At 44.0% G+C, this 14,832-nt stretch overlaps 1 protein-coding gene across 1 annotated transcript in view; it reads right to left on the reverse strand.

Annotated features, from left to right (window-relative positions):
* Positions 1-13,196: 13,196 nt before the first annotated feature.
* The window catches only part of CALM1 (calmodulin 1), a 28,725-nt gene continuing 27,089 nt past the window's right edge, over positions 13,197-14,832 (reverse strand). The window contains exon 6 of the mRNA XM_073608719.1: positions 13,197-13,478. Within this exon, the coding sequence (XP_073464820.1) occupies positions 13,450-13,478 (29 nt within the window). The 3' untranslated portion in view covers positions 13,197-13,449. The remainder of the gene's footprint in view (positions 13,479-14,832) is intronic.

A 14,832-nucleotide genomic window follows, 5' to 3' on the forward strand; every position in this document is an offset into this window, starting at 1 on the left:
GACAACTGCAAATAGACCCATGGGGGGGGGATCTACAACCGGAGCACACAGAATCTGGATCAGCTTCTAACTTCAGCTTGTTCCATTAGGCTCAGTTAAACCTTAAAGTTGCGCAACTTATGGTGCAACTTCAGCAGGCGACTTGATGCGATTTGAGTGCTACTTTGTCTTGTACATGAATGCAGCGATAACAGCATACAGGAAGATGCCATGTACTGCCAGGGTAACCTTCCTGTAATGTCAGATCCAAATCGCATCAGTATAGATTTTCCTCTACACTCCTCCGCTCTACCAACTGAGCTATCGAAGGAGTTGCATCAATATAGATGAGGATCCGACTTGGGAGGCGACTTCCAATTAAAGTCTATGAGCACCAGCCGGACAGAAGTCGCCTTGAAGTAGCACAGGAACCCTTTTCTAAAAGTCGGAGCGACTTCGGTTGCGCTAATTAAGACAGATCTCATTGACTAACTCTCGGGTCACACTGAGGCGACCCCTCAGGCGACTTGGCTGCTTGACAAGTCGCGCTCCGTTCAGTGCCACGGAACAGTTCTAAATCGGAGTGACTCAAGCGACCCCGACTTAGAAGAGGGTCCCTGTACCTTTTGGGTGACGACTTCAGAGCGACTTGCATTGACTTCTATTACAGAAGTCGTTTGCAAGCCGCCGCTGTACGAGGCGACTTTGAAGCCGCCCCCCCGTGTGAACCGAGACCAAGGCTCCATTCACACTTGTGTGACTTGCCATGCGATGTTAGACATCAAAGTCACATGACAAGTCATTCCCCATGTTTTCCAATGATAACCACTCATACAGGGGCTGGCAACTCATGGGGCCCCCGGGCAATAGGAGAAGATTATGGGGCCCCCGGGCAATAGGAGAAGATTATGGGGCCAACTGCATGTTTTTAGCACCCCCATCCCCACCCCGCTAGTTTTGATTTGTGAACTGCTGTGTGTGTCTGTACTAAGAAAGAACGATCGTTAGGCATGGACTTTATTCAATGCGACACACCATAGGGGGGGGCTCATTACCATCAATTCACAATCAGCTGATCTACATCAACCAAAAACCTTCAAATATATAAATGACAAAACAAACAACTTATTTTCCCCCCTTCAATACAGGCGCTGGTGACATTTCCAGGATAATATAATACACAGGAAATATGGATCGAAATCATCTCACCTTGTACAATCCACGTATTACATTGAGAGTATTACTTACAGTACAGCGGGGGGGATGATGAGCCTTGTACTCCCTAGATGAAGACCAATTCACCGGCAAAGCTTCACCAAAACCAAATCTTTTCTGCAATGGGCCACACCCATATAAGACCACACCCCTCACCTGGGTGAACACTCCCCCTTTTTGCCCATCAAAACTAAGCTTCCAGGCTCTGTTCACACTAGCGCGGGGGCCATTCATTCGAATGGGCCGCTGTGCCCGCGTTTCCTGCAGGGAAAAAAAGATGCATGCAACCTTTTTAAAAAAAAAAAAAAATGTCTTTTTTGACCATGCGATTCCCTTGCGATTCCCGCACCCGTAAACTGGCTGACAATGCGTGGTGGTGCCATTCGGAATGAACGGCCGCGCATCTCGTAAGAGCAGTGCGATTTCGCTGCGGGTGGGGTGCGGGGGGGTGCGATTCCTACACCAGCTGACTGCGGGCAAGTGTGAACCCAAGCCTATGCCCTTGTTCACATTGGAGTGACCTGCCAGGGTCAAATCGCATGACACGGGGATATGACCTCCAACTCAAAGTTCGAAATGATCGTAGAAAGTATTATTTTACTGAAAGAGTAGTTGATGTTTGGAACAAACTACCAGCAGAGGTAGTGAGACAGTCAACAGTAAACAGGCTTGGAACAAACATAGATCTATAGTCAGACAATAAAGTTAATGAAAAAAAAAAAAGGGCAGACTCGATGGACTACTCGTTCTTTTTTCTGCCGTCACCTTTCTATGTTCCATGACAAGTCGCGCCGTATTGTCGGCAATGGCACCGTTCAAACCGGTGCGACGCCGACTTTGCCGAAAAAGTAGTTCCTGCTCTGCTTTTTGCCGATTTTGGGTGTGACTTGCGCAGACATCTGTGCATGAAGTCCTACGGATGTCTTCAAAGTCGCACAGACATACGGCTTTGAAATCGTGCGATTTCAGATGAAGTTGCACAATTTCAAAGCCGCATTCAATGTGGACGATGGGCTAAGGGTCCCTTTACCACTTTATCTGTATACCGCAGATATATATACGGTGGCAAGGCGGCTTCCCTGTGCAAAAATCACGAGCGTTTGGCGGGTTTTCACCGAGTGGTTCCCCGTAAACAGGAGCTCAAAGTCGGTCACGTTGATCGAATTTTCCACGCCAAGCTGGCCAGAAATTTTTTTCGGCAGCTGCTCCACAGGGGACCCAGGGGTACTTCCCCTGGGTCCCTGGCCCCCAAATATCGGGTGCTGGTAGTACTCCTCCAACCCTCGACGCTCCACTGCGTGATTTTGCACTTCCGGGGCTCTGGGGGCGCGCGTGCGCAGCGCAGGGTGGCTCGCTCCCGCTGTGATTGGACACAATGTGATCCCCCCCTCCCCCAGAGGTCTCTAATGTCATAAATGCCCTCCTGCCTGTCAGCGGGTAAGGTGGTCCGAGACGCACACGCACAGCTCACACCACATCTATGGCCCGCTCTGCGCGCCGCAGCGATGTGTGACGCCAAGCCACATCAGCCTGGCCAATCAAGCGGCCGAAGATGCAAAACCCGGAAGGAAGATCAGGTGGATATGGAAGAGCGGGGGGGGGGGGGGGGGGGGAGCCATGACAGCACATTGCTGGAGGACTCCGTTTGTAGGTAAGTCTGTCATGTGATGCATACTAGTGCATTATGACTAAACCATCTGCCGACCAGCCGCCGTCATTATACGGCGGCAGGTCAGCTCATTCCTGCCAGTCGCCATAGCTGTACGTCTGTCCATTTTACAGCTATAGCAGGCGTGTGCCCACTGCACGGTAAGGGGGCTGATGCGCGATGTCCGCCAGCCATGTTGAACTTCCAGTGACTAGCATGAGAGTGAGAGCGATAACACCAAATTTAACACACCTGCTCCCCATTCACACCTGAGACCTTGTAACACTAACAAGTCACATGACACCGGGGAGGAAAAATGGCTTATTGGGCCAAATTTGGACATTTTCACTTAGGGGTGTACTCACTTTTGTTGCCAGCGGTTTAGACATTAATGGCTGTGTGTTGAGTTATTTTGAGGGGACAGCAAATTTACACTGTTATACAAGCTGTACACTCACTACTTTACATTGTAGCAAAGTGTCATTTCTTCAGTGTTGTCACATGAAAAGATAGAAGAAAATATTTACAAAAATGTGAGGGGTGTACTCACTTTTGTGAGATACTGTGTGTGTGTGTGTGTGTGTGTGTGTGTGTGTATATATATATATATATATATATATATATATATATATATATATATATATATTTTTTTTTTTAATTAAATGTTCCTGTTTAACTCCTTACTATCCGCTAATTTACTCTAATCAACCTTAATTAACTCTTTATTCTCTTCCATTTCATTATTATTTTCCTGCTGATTTTTTTTTCGCATCTATTTTATAAAGTAATAATAATTAAAACTTTTTTTTTTTGTTTGCTTTGTTCACCAATATTTTTACTCCTTTAACCGCTTGTCGCCCACCCACCACCAAATGACGACGGGACGGTGTGGCTCTCGTTCTGGGAGGACATCATATTACGGTGTCCCAAAATGGCTGCTATTGCGTGCCCGCGGAGGGGGCGTGCAGCGAGGCGATTGCAACCTCACTGTGTTGCTAGGACACAGCGCCACCCCAAACTCTGTAAAGAGCCGCTGCTGCGGCTCATTAACCATGTGATCGGCTGTGTCCAATCACAGCTGGTCACATGTAAATACGGAAGTGTCGTGAATCGCCTCCTCGCCTTGAGTGTGTGGCGCGGAGTGCCGGTTAGCGGCATCTCCTCGCAGGGGACACCCAGACAGGAAAGCCCTAGCAGTGCCACCAATCAGTGCCCATAAGTGATGCCAGTCAGTGTCCCCCATCAGTGCCTGCTCATCAGTGCTGCCTATCTGTGCCGCCTATCACTGCCCACCAGTGGTGCCCGTCTGTGCCCACCACTGCCGCATCTCAGTGCCACCTATCAGTGCCCATCAAAGTGGTGCATATTAGTGCTTCATCAGTGCCACCTCAGTGCCCATAAGTGCCATCCCATCAGTGCAGCCTATCAGTGCAGCCTCATCAGCGAAGGAGAAAAATTACGTATTTACAAAATTTACCGACAAAATAAGAAAAACTTTTATTTTTCAAAATTTTCAGTCTTTTTTTTTTTTTTTTTTTTAGTAAAAAATAAAAATCCCAGCAGTGATTAAATACCACCAAAAGAAAGCTCTATTTGTGTGAAGAAAAGGATTAAAAATACAAATTTTGGTACAGTGTAGCACGACTGCGCAATTGTCATTTAAAGTCGACAGTGCTGAAAGCTAAAAAAAAAATGGCCTGGGCAGGAAGGGGGAGAAAGTGCTCCGGTATTAAAGTTGTTAACATATATTTACACGTTTCACATAGATAAAAAAAAGCGCAACATTTAAAAAAATTATTTGTAAATAACTTTTAAATGCTTTGTACCATCGCTGACAGCTGAAGTGAAAACAAAACAGTTGCGGTAGGTATCAGTAATTGGCATCGGCGAGTACTAAAAAAAAAAAAAAAAAAAAAAAGTATCGGTACTTGAAAGAAAAAAAAAAAAAAATGGTATCAGCGCATCCCTAAATATAATAAATGTTTACTTTCGGGTTTAATACCTCTTTAAAGTGTGTCTTTTATATGTGTCTGGAGTTCAGCTTCCCCATGAATAGTTTATAATAGAAGTAAACATGTCTCCTGATCTGTGCCATGCGGCTCCCTTCCCACCCTCCTGTGCTGGATTCCTCTCCGGTGTCGATGACGTTTATAAAGCGTTACGAGGAATCTCCGGCCTTCGCTGAGCGCTTCGGGAACCAAGGACTTAAAAGGCAAACGAGAGCCGGTATTGGACGAGGTCAGGTGCCATCCCCGGGGCCGAGCCCGATTTCGGCCTCTCTGGATCACAGAGGCCGGTATGTAGGTAGACAAGGACGGGATCATACCATACAATGTCACCACCAGTGGTGGCCTGTCCATTAGGGCCACCCCCCTACCGCCGATCGGCTCTCCTCTACTGCGCACCCGGGCGACGTTGCACCCAAACAAAATTGACGTCTTTTTTTTCCCACAAATAGAGCTTTCTTTTGGTCGTATTTGCGCTATAAAAAAAAAAAAAGCAGTATTTTTACTTTTTGCTATAATAAATATTCCCCAAAAATATCTAAAAAAAACTAAATTTTTTCCTCAGCTTTATGTATTGTTCTACATATTATTGGTTAAAAAAAAAAAAACAAATATTGCAATAAGCGTATATTGATTGGTTTGCGCAAAAGTTATAGTGTCTACAAAATAGGGGATAGTTTTATGGCATTTTTATCATTATTAGTAATGGCGGCGATCTGCGATTTGTATCGTGACATTATATCGGACACTTTTCACACTATTTTGGGACCATTGGCATTTATACAGCAATCAGTGCTATAAAAATAAGGAAGGGGGTTAAACACATGGGGGCGATCAAGGGGTTAAGTGTGTCCTAGGGAGTGATTCTAACTGTGGGGGGGATGGGCTTCCACTCACATGACAGCGATCACTGCTCCCAATGACAGGGAGGAGTGATCTCTGTCATGTCACAAGGCAGAACGGGGAAATGCCCTATTTACATACCCTGTTTCCCCGAAAATAAGACCTAGCATGATTGTCGGTGATGGCTGCAATATAAGCCCTACCCCCCAAATAAGCCCTAGTTAAAGTCCTTGTAGGTCTTATTTTCAGGGTAGGGCTTATTTGGGGGGGGGGTAGGGCTTATATTGCAGCCATCAACTACAATCACGCTAGGTCTTATTTTCGGGGAAACAGGGTAGGGTACTTCCTCGTTCCGCGGCTCCGGGACAAGATCGTCGGACAGCGAGACCACCGGTCCCGCACCTGCCAGTTAAAGGGGACGTACAGGTATGCCCACTGCTGCCATTGTGCCGATGTATATCGGCGTGCGTCAGTCGGCAAGTGGTTAAAGTTCTTCACCACAAAAATTTGTTAAATCTTTTCAGGTGTGCCGCCAAAAATTTTTAGCTCTTTTTGGTGCGCCGCAAGACCAAAAAAAAAAAAAAAAAAGTTTGAGAAACACTGGTCTAGATCATGATGATTTAGGCACAGACTTGTATTACAGGAAGGCTTCATTTCTTACTGGAGGTCTAGAATTTACAGGGTGTTACTCTTTCTACTAAACGTTGCTGAAGGCAGATGGTTCTCGAGTTACATTCATCACAATTGTTCTTAAAGCAGAACTGGAGTGTAAGTTTAGTGAAACCACAACGGGTATATAATGGCCCCAGGTTAAAAAAAAAAAAAAAATTTTGAAGACAAGCATTTCAAACAAATTGATTTCCTAGCAAAGAGGTGTGAACATATTGTGTGTCCAGGTGACAGGATACATGGGTAGCCATGCAGAAAACGAGAGCCTCCCCTGTAATCTGAAACTTTTTTTATTTTTTTTGCACACGGAGACCAAGCCTTGAGCTGGCGCAGCAAAGGGTGAGCCCCGGACTGATCAAAAGCAGCCTTCAGATCCATTTTCCTGTATGCAAAGCAGCTCATTCAAATACAAGTGAGGGAAATACTGTACAGGGCTAGGAGCTTCAATAGCCGGTCGGGTAACACAAGAAGGTGTTTTCTAGCACATTACTGGGTGTGTGGATACTACTGCTGGAAGCCACGTGCCAAATTCAAAATAATTTCATAGTAATGACAATTTTATGGTCCATCAGTATTGCTGCAACAGATTTAAAAAGGTATTTGGCATACCTGATCCAAGCAAAGTGGAAAATTAAAAAGGACCTCTTCTACACAGAAGAACCATAACTTGACCAGCCACTTAAAATTGGAGTAAGTCCCTCTTTTGTCACCAAACAGCCCCGACTAAGGCTGGCCATACATGGTTGAATTTTTCGAAAGAATTTTCTTTTGAAAATCAGAAGTTTCATGCATTCAGTGATCAGATAGTGCCACCATTGATTTTGAAAATTTGGACCAACCAAGCCTTCAAATTTCACCTCCTGTTGCTACAGCAGCAACGATTTGTGGCTGGGAATCTTTTTTTCGCCAGAATTTTTCCAGGGAAAGGAGGCATGGACCCCACTAGACCTCTGAAGGTATACTGTGGCATCTACACCAAGCCACCAGTAACAGATCCTTAAGCCTTCTTCCCATAGGTGAACCCTGGTGCCATCTCCTCCCCAGGTAACATGACGTAAAGAAAACATGAATCAGACCAGGCCACCTTTTTCCATTGCTCCATGGTCCAGTTCTGATACTCACGTGCCCATTGTGGACACAGGTGAGCACCCTGACCAGTGTGCGGTTTTGCAGCTCCATGCACAAACTGATGCGCTGTGTGTTCCGACACCTATCAGAATCAGCATGAACATTTCAGAATTTTGATCAGGGTAGCATGAGCACAGTAGCTGTTCAAATGGATTGGACTACACAGGTCAGCCTTCCCCCCCCCCCCCCCCCCCCATGTGCATCAATGAGCCTTGGCTGCCCACAAACCCCTTCCCTGGACAATTAGCAGTCACTGCCCACACAGCAGAATTGGCAGTTTGTGTATGGGGGGGGCCACAAAAAAAAAAAAAAAAAAAAATCAGACTGGTCAGGGAGTCCATGCTGACCCGTGTCCACAGCCAAAAGGACCTACAATAGTGGTGTGAGCATCAGAACTGGACCACGGGACAATGGAAGAAGGTGGCCTGTCTGATCAATTTGCTCCTATCACATGGATGGGCCAGGTGCACCGCTTACAACATGGTATGGGAAGAAGTCAAGCTGGCAGAGGCAGTATGCTGCTTTGGGCAATGTTGTGCTGTAAAGCCTTGGGTTCTGCCATTCATGTGGTTGTTACTTTGAAATGTACCTCCTACCTAAACATTGCTGCTGACCACGTACACACTTTCATGTAAAACATAGCAGTGGCCTCCTTTAGCAGGATAATGCACCCTGCCATGTGGCAAGAATGGGTCAAGAGTGGTTTGAAGCACTCAAAGGATTTGACTTTGCCTCCAAATTCTGCACCTTCAGAGGTCTAGTGGTGCAAGTGCCTCAAGAGGTCAATGCTGTTTTGGTGGCAAAAAATGGGGACCTACATATTAGCCGATTAGTTTATACCCACTGAAGTGATTAGCCTCAAGTGTTAAACTGGTACAACCTACATAGGCACCTTTGTTTCATCTGTAGCCCTCACAGCCTTCTTAAACACATTACACAGCATTTCTGAGCTTCAGAGGTGACTGTTCAGCATAGAACAAGGAGCCAAGTATAATCTGAGAAAGGACAACCCCCTGCTACAGTACCATAGAGAAACATGAACAGTTGAGTCCTTCAGTCACCTGTGTGCTGAGGATGGGGCTGCCTCCCAGGGTTCCCTGGTGTCAACATAAACCAGCCTTCCTGAACCTAAGGCTGTGCAACCCTTGAAATGACTTTTTGGTCTCAAACAACCCCTGCTAATACTTAATCTACAGCTCATCATACATTAGTGTGATGGTCACTGGAAAGAATCCTTATATTTGTGGTCATTGGGACCAAAGCCCCCTTACAGATGATATTTAAAAAAGGTCATTGTCAGTGATTATCGAGAGAGGAAGAACTAATTGTACAAGGAACCCCTAGCTACCTCTGGAAGAACCTTAGGGTTCCATGGAACCCTGGTTGAGCAAGGTTGGCATAGACTGTCAGAATTGGCTCATGCAGATAAGAGGAATGACAGAAGACAAACTACTAGGTGCTTTGGCTCAAGGCAAGTACACTAAAAGGTGGGGTATACTTTGTAACCTTCTGAAATAAACACCTTAAGTAGTAGGTCCAAAGCACTCATTACCCATGCTTCTCCTGTAGGTCACTTCGTTATGCACTCCTGTGACCCATATTAAGTCAACAGCACACAAAAAGGCCAATTTTTGCTGATGCCACAGAGGCGCTCCAGGGATCCATGCAAATGCCTGGACCAGCAGCTGGCTCAGCACTCCAAGAGCCTGAGCCAGCTGCTTCCACACCCTTTGAGCACTGGAGGGGCAAAGCAGAGAGCCAGCAAATGACTAAACCAGTTGTTGCAACTGAAGCTTGAGAACTCAGTGATCAGCGCTCTTTGAACGCTCGGTTCTCGGTGTAGAGGACAGATGCATCATTGGATTGATTCTGCATCCACCTAGGCAAGTATGGATCATTTTTTTTCCTTCAAAACCTGCACTTATTTGAAGGCTAATTGACTATATATCTTTCACAGCATAAACTATATAGAGGCAATCACATGTTCCCCTCTGGGTATGCATTTTTCATTTGAAAACTAGGCAGAAATACTGAGCCATAGGTTATGAGATTCATAGTCAACAGGGTTATGCTTTTTTGTGATCTTTGGACAGGCTACTGCTTTGTTTAAAACTGAAATCTTGATCTATCCAATCACAATAGGTCAAAATTTCCTCATCAGTACTTGGTTCCAGCAACTTCTCATTTACCACCAATAAGTGGATGGTGGAGCGTTCATGAAAATCTGGATCCAACTTTTAGGCAGAAGCTCTGGTGAGCCTGGGTGCCCCCGGAAGGTGGAAATGTTCAGACCACAAAATAATTAGACATTATATGACAAGTTCAAAACAAAATGCAGGCCATTCATGGGTCAAACTCCGAATGAATTTTCTTTCGAAAATCAGAAAACTTGCGCATTGTGAGCTGATGGTGCTACTATTGATGTTGACATTTGGCCAAGCCTCTCTGGGAATTTTCTTGTGCTCATATGCATTTCTTTTACAATTATATTTCTCGCACAATTCTCCCATCATTTTTAGAAATAGATTAGAAAAATGGTTTGGTTTTTCAAAAAAAATTCCAACATGCCTGATCACTCAGATTCACCAATGCTGTAGCCCACCACAGATTTTTGAAATTTTTGGGGGGAATTCAACCCATGTATGGCTGGCTTTAGTCTAGTTTATTTCATGACAAGGTCAAAAAGCCAAAAACTTAAAACTCCCTGCCAGCATATAAGCACTGATGAAAGGGGGGAGGACCTCCCAAACATGTTTGCGCTCTTGAAGGAAAAAAATTTTTTTTAATATATATATATATATATATATATATATATATATATATATATATATATATATATATATATATATATATATATACACACACACACACACACACACACCTCTACAGCTTTGTGTCATGGTTTTATCTTGACCCTACCAGAAGAATGACTGATAACTGAACATCGAGGTAAGGGGGATTATGCCAACAATGTATGGACATTCACACAGAAGGCCTTATACACTTGCCCCAACCCCCTGCAATAACAAAGGCAGAAATACTAGGTTTTTTTTTATTTGGCTTTATTAGTTTCAATTGCAATACATGACAGCCATTTACTCTATCCCAGGTCTTTGTTTCAAGGCTTATTATTTTCCCTAAAGTGCAAGCATGGATTCAGAATTAGCACAAGCTTCCAGTCATGGCATGGGTAGAATGAGTGCAGTAGTCCACAATATCCCTCCCAAAAATTACCACTTGCGGCAGCCAGGGCAAAAAACAGATAACCACCAAAAATGAAAGCAGGCGATACACCTGCAACCATCGCCGCAACACATTTACTGCAAATTTAATGTCTTTGGCATTCTGTGTAGATCGAGTTACCATTAGGTGGTGGAGATTTTAACATTTTAAAAACAAAACGTTAGTTCCATAGCCATACGACCCCCATCCGTTATGAAAGACCTGACTGCAACACCAAAAAAAATAATGTTTAAGCCATTTTGGTTTTATGAGGGTATGCTTCTAGAAGTAGGTTCATTACCCCCACGGGTTAAAAAAAAGCCATCCCTAGGTCGCAATCCTTAGTTTGCAGCAAGATCTAGGCAGCTTTTAACCATTACAAGTCTCCTTGACTGGATGGTCTACAGGGAAGTGGGCAACGGGCAGAACCCCCAATGCTTGTCCATAAAGAAGCCACCAAGATTTTACCTCAACCAATTTAGCCACCTCCTGACCAGCTATCGTCATAGACTGCTGGTCAGGGCACCTGTCAAATCTCAAGGGTAGGTCTGTAGAGTGCATGCTTGAAGTCAGGTACATCAAAACCCCCCCCCCAAAAAAAAAAAAAATTTCACACCAAAAAATGGTAAAAACTCATCCCCACGAGCCTTCAATCTCTCCCAAATGCTGTACACAGCCTGAAACATGGGATATAAAGCATACACATTAGATCCATATAAAAATATCTGCGAAACCAGTAGTCACGCATTCCAACAGTTTCATGAGTATATATAATTTCACCTAGTCTAATGGGTTCAATCAGAATTACAGCCTCGATCATGAGAACAGGTACCAACCAGCTGCAGACTTTCCTCAACAGCTACAAGCCGCGGCTTCCAAAAAATCTGCTAAACATTCCGAAATGGGCTTCATGTTAGAGAGCCAACAAATCAAAAGATCCCTGAACCCTCCAAAAAAAACCAGCCAAAAAGGAATTGCAGCCCACCAATTAGGTAACCGGAGCACCAACCAAACCCTCCAAAAAGCAACCTGGAATCGCCAAACAAACCCGCCAAAAAAAAAGGAATCCGCCCGCCCTTTAAGCTTTTCATAGAACCAGATCGCCAAAAGTCGATTAGGTCGCCCTCTCTGCCCTGCCACAAAGCATGAGCTGAAGATTGAGACCCAACTGTCAGTCAATCTTCAAGAAGCGATTGAGCTTTTTGCATGTGAAAAATGTGACAAAAAAACAAAAACCAAACACTGACTAGGTGTCAACAGCTGTTAATACCTAGGATACATCTCAAAAGTCCTCAATTTATCAAAAATCAGATTACAGCTAAAATGTGCCTTTATTAGGTCTGTACACTTTGTGCATGCAAAAGAAAAATGCCGCTCTCCATTGGGGGGGGGGGGGGGGTCACACATTAAGACTTTAGCAAAACTCTAAGTTACTGCAGACGTGAAGAAAAAAAAAAAAAAAAGGAAGAAACTCATGGGCAGCGAAACCTCTACCGCAGAACGGCAATCTGTGCATGGCAAGACCACTCGCCCAACAGCAAGAGGAAAAATATATATAGATTTAAAACAAACTGCAACAGCCTGTACAAAGCTCAAACCAAAAATGGGATCACTACTAAGATGTGGATAGGAATCTAAAAAAAGAGAAAGACATTCAAGGTTGCATCTAGGAGGATTTCTAAAGAAAAGAAAAAAAAAAAAAAAAATAGTCTGTACATGGATGGATAAATAAATTAAAGTGTCAACAAAAAAAAATTAAAAGTGATGTTAATGGTCTTTTATTGGAAAAAACAAAAATAAAAACTAGCATTTACAACTTGGAATGGACATATTGAAGTTTTCTTTTTTATTATTTCTTGAACAGCCTTTTTTGTTGATCTTTTTTTGTGCTGTAGTCCTATATTGACATAGGAATCTTGTCGGCTCCAAGTCTGGTACAGACGTCTTAAGTTAGAGAGTCCAAAGATGCTCCCCGGCGGTGAACAATTCTTTTTTTTTTAAAAAAACCATGAATGGTACAACAGCCCCAACTCCCGTCTCAACTCTAGCGTAGCACAAACAAACGTTTTAAAACCCGGAAAACAGACATATCTTCCAATAAGGTTGGATCTTGAAGCACACTAGGTACAAAAGAACATTTCAACCAGAAAGGGAGGGGGGAGGGGAAAGGAGAGGGGAAGGAGAGGAGGGGGGGGGTAGATTCCTCAACACTTGCACCCTTCAACCATTTTGCTGCATACCATCCTGAGGTATAAACCAATTTTAAAGTAAGCCAGCTATGACAATTTTTTTTATACTACAAATTTCATTAACACGATCGGCCAAAGATGGCCGATTCGCTTTTGTTTTTGATTTTTTTTTTTTTTAAAGTTTTAAATACAAATCTGTGCTCAATTGTCAAGCTGCATGCATGTTAAAACTGGCCAGCCCAAACAGTGTAGTAATCATTTAGCAAATGGAACTTAAGGAGTCCTTTAAGTGCTTCCTTTGTTGTTGTTATAAGGTAGTACAAGTATTTATATACTGTGAAACTTTGATGTTTAAACTCATCTTTTTTTGGGGACAGGACCACCAACCATTACATGCAGAAATTTTTTTTTTTTTTTTTTTTTGTGGACAGAAGGTAATTTCTTGACATTCAGTTTTGCTATACAGAAACAGAATGAGTAAATGAACATTTTTGCAAGAGGTAAGTAAAGGATTCAGTTTGATTCTAGAAGGGAGATGGGGGGCAAGTCTTCATTTTGCAGTCATCATCTGTACGAATTCTAGAGAGAAAAAAGTCAAAGGTCATGGTGTTAATGATCATGTGAGATGACAGCCACCTAATCTACTGCATAAAACCCCCCCACCCCATACAGGCCCCCCCCCCCCCCAATACAGCCATGTCTGACACACATACTATAATTCCTGCAACATGAAGGTCACAGAATGAAAATGCTGATTTTTAAACCAGACACCATCACGGGTCCTGTCCCTCAGAAGTACATAAAGGGGATGGTTGACTAAAGACAACACTCTGAAAGTGCGTGCTCCAGAGCGGGGGGGGGGGGGGGGGTCGTCTTCAAACTGTGGCCCTCCCATTTGAGGAACTACAATTCCCATTGTGCCCAGTGCCATGTTTGAATCCGTTTTACAGTGCCTCATGGGACATGTAATCCCACAACAGCTAGAGGGCCATTGCAATTGGGTATTCTTTGCACGGTGAAGCTTCACAGCATGCAGAGAGAAGCTGTTGACATTTACCAAGCTCTGAAGCAATTGCCGATGCACACTTAGTCTAGTTGGCTTTAGTAAAATAAACCTCAAAAGTTGGCCAGCATGACCAATGATGATATCCTGCAAATCAATTACAACTCCCAACCCCTGCTCCAGGGGTTGGTGATGCAGGTCTCAGTACTACAGTTCTGTTTGCAATAGAAGACATTCCACAACTGCAGACACTTAAATATCTTAAAAAGTTAATTGATACGCCATATAAAAAAAAAAAAAAATAAATAAAAAAAACCCCACAGACATGGTTTTCTTAGGAGCCTGAGCATTGTACTCATGATCAGATCACAAGTGTAATGTCAGGCTCCTGCAGTCAGAGCTGGTACCTCCAACACAGGCAGACCGTTCATGAACTGCAGGGAGATCAATGAGTTACGAGAGCGCTCACCAGGACCTTCGTAGATCATTAAGAATTAAGTCGTCAGCTGCAATGGCAGACGGTAGCGGTAGTTGATTCACAGAACTCTGATGCTGCCATGTGGGCGAAGCCCTGCACAGCCAGGCTGTTTTAACCGACAGTGGGTGCAGGGAAAAAAAAAAAAAAAATCCCTTACCTGTGTGTCTTAATGGGGAAGGGGGGGGGGGGGGGCACAGGTCTGGGTGGCGGCAGGTGATTTGGTAACAGGTTATTACACCTCATCTTTTTACAGCCCATTCAGACTTCAGTGCCCAATATGCATTGCCCCCCAGCACACCTCTTTTGTAGCGCATTGCAAAAAAGGGGCATCCGAATGTTAGCAGATTCAATTTGCTACCTTTCCCAACGCATGTTTATGTTGGGCATTACTTTGCAGTGCATTTTTGCATGTTAAGGAGAAAAAAAAAAAAAAAAAAATGCATGCACTTTGC

Source organism: Aquarana catesbeiana, linkage group LG13 (assembly GCF_042186555.1).
Source record: "Aquarana catesbeiana isolate 2022-GZ linkage group LG13, ASM4218655v1, whole genome shotgun sequence".
Lineage (NCBI taxonomy): Eukaryota > Metazoa > Chordata > Amphibia > Anura > Ranidae > Aquarana > Aquarana catesbeiana.